Source organism: Mytilus trossulus, chromosome 14 (genome assembly GCF_036588685.1).
Source record: "Mytilus trossulus isolate FHL-02 chromosome 14, PNRI_Mtr1.1.1.hap1, whole genome shotgun sequence".
Taxonomy (NCBI): Eukaryota; Metazoa; Mollusca; class Bivalvia; order Mytilida; family Mytilidae; genus Mytilus; species Mytilus trossulus.
The window spans coordinates 29,317,043-29,325,023 of NC_086386.1; the positions used below are offsets into that span (position 1 = coordinate 29,317,043).

The 7,981-nt window shown below is 31.2% G+C and overlaps 1 protein-coding gene across 1 annotated transcript; it reads right to left on the minus strand.

The window, feature by feature from the left end:
* Positions 1-6,020: 6,020 nt before the first annotated feature.
* LOC134697648 (ryncolin-1-like) lies at positions 6,021-7,399 on the minus strand. The gene is made up of 2 exons (XM_063559931.1): positions 7,279-7,399; positions 6,021-6,286 (listed from the first exon to the last, which is right to left on the minus strand). The coding sequence occupies exons 1-2, from the start codon at positions 7,397-7,399 to the stop codon at positions 6,021-6,023; spliced, it is 387 nt and encodes a 128-aa protein (XP_063416001.1).
* Between the last annotated feature and the right edge of the window lie 582 nt (positions 7,400-7,981).

Here is a 7,981-nt window from a genome sequence, read left to right on the forward strand (position 1 = left end):
CAGCCTAGTAGTGAACACTTCTGTGTTGACATGAATATCAATAAATTATCTTAAATTTCCAGTTTACAAAACTGTGAATTTTTCGAAAAACCAAGGATTTTCTTATCCCAGTCATAGCTTTAGCCGTATTTGGCACAAACTTTTGGAATTTTGGATCCTCAATGCTCTTTAACTTTTTAATTGTTTGGCTTTATAAATATTTTAATATGAGCATCACTGATGAGTCTTATGTAGACGAAACGCGCGTCTGGCGTACTAATTTATAATTCTGGTACCTTTAATAACTATTGAAACCGTACCTTGAACTTTTATGGTTTACTTTTATAAATTGTGACTTGGAAGTATAGTTGTCTCATTGGCACCATACTGCATATTCATATATCTATATATTATTGTACCTCCACTTTTATGCATACAACAAGAGTTTCATAACTAAACATGATTGTAAGCGCTCAAATTCCCCATACCTTGGACAGTGGAAATACACCAAAAGAAAAAAACATTTAAAATCAAATAGGAAAGATATCACACAAATAAAAAACCAAGAGATTGCAAGAAAATTAACGCTCTATAAGTACTCACAGTTACTGATACAAAGCACACTTTCGACTCAATATTATATCATGTTTCATCAGACTAAAATTTCAATCAGTACACCTCCAATGTATTTAGTATAAATACATCATAAGCAGTCTACGAAAAACCAGCACACTATTTTGCAATGCGCAATACACAAAAGGTAAAAAAATAAAACCACGAAGAGCACATAACCGGGAAGGAATTTAACCGAAGACTGAAAACCGTCTAAAGTCAACTTTTTTTTTATAAATCTGCAACTTTTCCTTTATGATATTAACTACTTCAACTGAGTTACTAAAATTTTATAGACAAAATATTTGACTAAAATTGACCAGTGCATAAGAATTGAATGGAGGGAGTAAACTGTCCTTGTCTTATTTTCGGTACAAACTAATTGATTTTAACAATGCATTACTACTAATAAAAGTAATATCTTTAATCGAACGTCTCGAGTGAATGTAAAGTAAATATTCCGTTTACAGTTTATATTCATGAAGATATACATGTTATTTCCTCGGGCAGAGTTTTTGATATTCTGATTAGTGTAAGTAAGAAGATGAGATATGAGCGCCAATGGGAAATCTCTCCACTCAGGTCACAATGTTATAACAGGTCAAAATATGGCTTTTCATGATTCAATTAAAGTTGATTATGTTTGATGTTTTTTTTTAAATTTCTTAAAAGAAGGACGAAAGATACCAGAGGGACAGTCAAACTCATAAATCGAAAATAAACTGACAACGTCATGGCTAAAAATGAAAAAAAGACAAACAGACAAACAATAGTACACATGACACAACATAGAAAACTAAAGAATAAGCAACACGAACACCACCAAAAACTCAAACTGATCGCAGGTGCTCTGGAAGGGTAAGCAGATCCTGCTACACATTGTGCGCCAGTCGTGTAGCCAAGTTAAGTTATGAGTTTATACGGCTATTTCCGACGATTTGTTGCATGGAATCATGCAATCATTTAAATCGACTGCTTTGGCGAGTCCAGTGTTGCTTAAACAAAATTGTAATAAAGATCGTACGCATACAATGTGCATACCACCTCATACTATAAGAGTTTCAATTTATTTAATCCTACAGTGTCTTATTTTAATCTTTATGTGTATTTTCAATTTTAAGGGCGTGTTTTTTGGTTTATATAACCTCAGTGTGCAATATTTTATGCCATTCATACGGACATAATTTTAGCCCTGACAGTAACAGGGATGTAAAAGGTCTGGGTAATGAAATAATATATCTCAAAAAGACAGTTATATAGATAAATTTCGATATACATTTGTACAATAGAATACACCCGACTCGTTGGGTTTATAAGTCACTTTCAAAATAAAACAAAACGTATTTTATACAAAATAGATTTAGCTAAATTCAAAATTATCAATTCAGAATGAATAATTGAAAAAAAGATAGGAATCAACTAATTTAAAAACTTATCAAATGTCCTGTTGAATAAATATTAAAGGAGCAAACAAATATAAGAAAAACATGCAGTTTTTCATTGAAGTAAGATTTATTCATCCACTATTGTTTGACTGTCCTTGGAACAATAATATCTAAATCGCACATTTGTTATATTTTTACTCATAAATTGTGTAAATAATGTACACAGAATATAAGTCAAATATAAGGATGTGGTATGAATGCCAATGAGACAACTCTTTTTAAGAGACAACATGAAACAGAAATTTCAATTATGGGTCACCGTACACCCTTCGACAATGAGCAAAGCCAATATTGCATAGTCAGCTATAAAAGGTCCCGAAATGGCAAATGTGATACAATTCAAACGAGAAACGGACTAATTGATGTACCAAATAATTAACGAAAACAAATATGTAACACATCAACAAACGACAACCATTGAATTAGAGGCTCCCGACTAGCGACAAGCACATACATACAAAATGTGGCGGGGTTAAACATGTAAGCGGGATCCTAACCTCGGACAGTGGTGTAACAGTGCAACATAAGAACGAACTATAAAAATCTATTGAATAAGGTTGAACAAAATAGATGAATACAAATAGAAATATATCTAACAAAAACACAGAGTGGACGTGGAATATATACGAGAAAAGTATTAAAAACGAGTAAAATCAGTATTTAAACTACGAAAAAACAAATTTAATTCTAATCGGATAATCATGTATAAATGTTATAAATGAAAATATAATTTCTTCGGGCAGGCAGCTGCAATGACCGGTATTATGACATGATACATGTATCTTTAATTTTTACATGACCAGTCATTGATTATGCAATAAAAAATGACGTGTTTTAATGTGTTCTTTTTAATCATATTTCTTTTTAAGCTTATCATTTTAGTACTAATTGCTTGTAGTTTGTATTTGCAGTGCCAGAAGAACACTTGACAAATATAAAAATGGTTTCATTACAAATGTTGGGTATTAACATTTTTATGGTTTCACATTTTCCTCTTACAAAGAAGTTATGTGCCGATGTAAAAGAGTTTTGTACATTCTAACCAAAGCACATATTAATTAAATGAAGCTTCATGGAAATGTTATTGCTCCTGTTTTTGAGGCAGTCAAACTCAAGATATCATTAAATGGGAATTAAAGGATTCACCCTTTCATAGAAGTGGATATTCATCCTTGAAAAACCAGTGTATGTAGTTAAATGATGTTGTTGAAACCATAAACAGGAATGTCAAGCCATATAAATTGAAGTTTGAATGGTTGTTATGTTTGTAGAGAGGAGATTGAACAATCATCACTAATTGCCGAAGGGGAGTTTATTGACAGTATTACTGTCATTTCATTGAAATAAAAGAAAAGACAAGAAAGAGATGCATGTTCTTAGTAATGATATGATACTATACTGCTCAATAAAATGTTGCACTCGATAATTCTTAGAAACAGGACTCGGTGACATATATATATTCTAAGAAAGATTATGCAGTGTATCTCATTCTAAACATCTATTGTTTGGTAATAGCATGAATTATTAGACATGCTTAATATTCATGTCGAAATAGTTCCAGCTGGTTCCGCTGAAAAAATCAACTAGCCTTCAGATAAAGCCATCGTTACTGCAGAGCAAAGCACAATTATTAGTTTTAAATTCTTTGTCTTTTTCTTTAGGATAACTTCAAGGAGTCATTTCAAGTAGTCCTTGTCTGTATACTAAGGTTTTGATTTTCTTAAGTTTCTTAAGACTTTCAATACGAGGAATAAGAAAAATACAGATATAATTCTCAAAGATTACAATCTTAGTGGACGAATTCAGCCTATATTTGTTGAGTACTTTATGATACTCCACTTGATATTATATTGAAATCATTGGAATATCTAGAACAACTAATATAAAGAGACGGAACTGATATAAGGCAGGCGAAGCTAATGAAAAATAGTTAGCAGATTAAAAAAGAACAGAAAAACAATCAATAAAATAAAACAACAAAAAACAAACAAAAAATAAACAACAACAAAAAACAATGAAAACCATGTTGACGACCCAATTAAAATTATACATTTCAAATTAACGGATTGATTTCTTTTAATCCTGGTACCTGTTGTATATTCATGACAAAGAAAAAGTTCCATGGAAGTAAACATGCCCAGTTTTAATGATGTGTTGATAAATACCTACATAAAATTTTATGCGAATATTATATTTGGCTATACTTTTGGACCTTTTGGATTATATCTCTCTATCTTTTAAATAAGCTTTGGATTTCAAATATTTTGGCCATGAGCATCACGAAGAGCCATGTATTGTCAAAATGCGCATCTGGTGCAAGAAAATTGGTACCGTTAATTTTATTATAAAAGTGAAAGGTTTAGCTAGCTATAAAACCATATTTATTCCAACATTTTCCGTACCTAGTAAGGAATATGTAATATGACAGTTAGTATCAATTCGTTTAATGTGTTGGAGCTTTTTTATTGCCATTTGCTGAGTAACCTTCCTTTTAGGATTTTCTCGAAGATAGGTATTTTTGTAATTTTACTATTTTTAGGACCATTTCTTTTCAAATGTTCTTATTCCAACGAAGGATTTGCAGACATAAAATAGTAATGTCGTTTCTACATTAATTTGATAACAACTAAATACTGATATGATAACGAACAGCTCTTGTCCTACATGATTTATCAGAAACTCCATTTTGGCTAAACTGTTTATTAATATTTTAAACACCTATTTAACCCCTGGATGTGATAAAGTGAAAGGTTAGTTTGCTTATACATTTCTTTTTGTTTAGTGAGAGATGGCTACGAGTGCTGTAAGTTCAGTAAAATGTAGTCTGTTGTCTTTTCGTAGTTTTGTTGAATTTTTAATGCCGAATTGACAAATGAAGCCTTCTCTAACTAATTTTGATAGGTTGTCCTTATGTTTTTGTGTTCTGTTGTTACACAGCTGTTAGGAGGAGGTTCGAGCACATATACATCGTCAACCCCGCCAAAAGCACATGTTCAAAATCCGTAGCTTGAAATTCTTGTCACTCCGTATTTTTGTTTATTGTTTTCAGAATACTTGAGGGTGTAGAAACGTTCATAAAAGGGAATCAATGATTGATTAAGAGGGGTCCCGGGCAGACACATTTCAAAGATTGCTTACATAATGAAGCAAATGTTTCCAACAAAAAAAAGGGGGGGGGGGTGCCACCTCCTTAGTCCGCCTCTGCTTGAATGAAGACACAGGTTTTCAAAACGTAGTAGAATAATCACTTATGCATATATTGCAATTGCTGTCGTCATAGTTTTAGTTTCATATACACAAATTTCACAATTTGGCATTTTTTCATGTTTTTAAACTCAGCTTTACAGACAAAAATACTTCGTCTTAGTATGTTTGTGCGAATACACATACAAAGTTTACTTATTTTAACCGGCCCAATGACCATAACTGGACATTTCATTGATTACTTTATCCGAAAACACTTGTCTAAAGATAACGTGTGTATAAAAGCGGACTGGATAAACTCCGCCCAGTCACGTGAAATGTTTCAAGTAATAGCATAATTAATTGATTATGAGAAAAATAAGCTACCATAATAATATCCTCCAATACACAATTTTAAATACGGTTAAGGATTTTCCTTCAGTACCATTATAGCAAGTGTAACAGATTAAAGTATCTTGGTTTCAATAAGTAGTATGTATAATTTTAACAAAGTGTATGCAATAGACAATTTTTTGTTTCTTGCGACCTTAACTAGCTATAAAACCAGGTTCTGCATAGGAACATGCCTGTTCTAAGTACTATATGTACTTTTTTCCTGTTCATTATGAATGACCAATTTGAAATTATAATCTGAATGTGATGTTGACAGAAACTGTTCTGTTAAAACTTCGTATTATCATATCAGAAAAAGATTCCTTAGACTTGATAATATATGACATTTGATCCGTTGAAATAATAAATTAACAATAAAAAGTTTGACAGATTTGTTTATTCTTAGTCTTAAACTCTACGTATCATCATCGACGCATATTTCAATGAATAAGTAGAACCCTTCCAATATTCCCACTGAATCAATCCGTTACCAGTGATCCCTTTCGTATTGTTTGCATACGGAAAAGTAAAGCAAACCATTTCACATCTGCTAAACCACCATCCACCTCCACCTCTATTTTGTTCCGTTGCACAATTTCCAGATTTCTGGTCGTTATCATTATCAGATGTTGTAAATTTCTGTCCGTTATGATTTCCCGATGCAAATGCATCAGCTGAAATACAAAATAGCAGCTACATTGTAGAGAACGCAAGGGTGTACTTAGTTGAAATTTCAGAATTTTTGTCAGATGTTCGAACTCCTTGGTTGTTTTTCTTCAATACAGGGTAAAGTATTTTGCCCATAACACTCTTTTTTTTATATAGGAATTCAAAAGCTCTTACAAGTAATTTACTAAAAATTAAACAGATTCTAGATTTCTATTCTTTTGATATGAGATCCAAATAGTTCCAATGTAAATATACGATAAAAGTCCGAATCAGCGTTTTACATTTTCTAAAAATTAATCATCTCGTAAAGGAGCTTCATAATCCATCAATATTTTTAGCTTAGTTTGTTCCTTAACTCATGCTATTTCAACTTAAAGTTTCAATTTCAATTCCTTGATTTTAAACTGTTTAAATAAGTACTTCATAACGTGTTTTCAAATCTTCTATAATCGGAGAATGAAAAAAAAAAAAGATTGATTGACACGATCATTTTTTGGTTCAAAAATTTGTGTATTCAACATATTATTCAATATGACTCATGTGTATCAGTTAGCATGTCGTTAGTAAGATGAGTCACATACACATCGTATTGGGTGACTTATTTTTATTTTATTTTATTTTAGTTTTACGCGCATGAATTGCAAGGTTTTTTAGATATTTAATTTTAACTATAAAAAGTTCGGATTTTCAAAGCATAGTTCTTGCTTGATGCTCCTTATATTCAGTTACGATTCTAAACTAAGGTATTAACGTTTGTATTTCGAAATCAATCTACGAGAAGAAAATTGAATCTTTTTTATTCGATAAAGCAAATTATTAAAGCAGATTCACATGATAAACTTTACCTATATAAATGAAACTGAATAAATCCTTTGCTCAGTAGTCATTGATATAATTCCATACTAATTTTAGAACAATTAACTCGAAACATTGAATATTGATATGCGGATATGTGTCGATTTAATTTTTGAATTATTTAAAAACCTGGCCTACTTACGAACGTTACCAGTAAAACCACCAATAGTCAATTTGTATTTAGATAAGGCATCTCCAACCTTGAATGTTGTATATTTAGCAAACCTTCTTTCCCCTTTGAAATTTTGAATGTCAACACGCATTTCCGTCTTACCAATTGAAGTTAATGTATGTAAATATCTATTTCCTAGAAACAAATACGGTCAATGGTTATATTGTTCATTAAAAAGAGCATTCATAATAGGTACAGATGACCAATTGTATTGTGTTGTGATTGTTCAGAAATACGTATATTGAAACAATATAACTTTTGCGATTTAGTCATTTCACAAATAATTCACCGACTGTTTTACCCCTATCTTTGACATTTTTACTGATTATATCTCTTTGTTTTGTTTATAAATCGTTGAATGATAAGTTTAGCTTGCAATACAATCAGGTTTGATAACCATTTTCTACATAAGAAAATGCCTTTACCAAGTCTGGAATATGACAGTTGTAATTCATTCGTAAAATGTGTCTGAGGTTTTGATGTTGCCATTTGCTTTGGACATTTATTTTAGAATTTTCCTCAGAGTTCGGTATTTTTTGTGAATTGTTATTTTGGTAAAAAGACAGATCTTATATCTAGTTGTCAGAAGTTCAATATTTGTTTACTGGTACTAATAAACGGATTTTGTTTTAGTGAAATTAGCTATTATAATCATTGTAAAATTAAATTTGAA

Coding starts and splice junctions, on each gene's coding strand:
- LOC134697648 (XM_063559931.1), bottom strand. CDS start 7,399: ATGCGTGTTGACATTCAAAATTTCAAAGGGGAAAGAAGGTTTGCTAAA. Junction 6,287..7,278: donor TGGTTTTACTGGTAACGTTC/GTAAGTAGGCCA, acceptor TTTGTATTTCAG/CTGATGCATTTGCATCGGGA.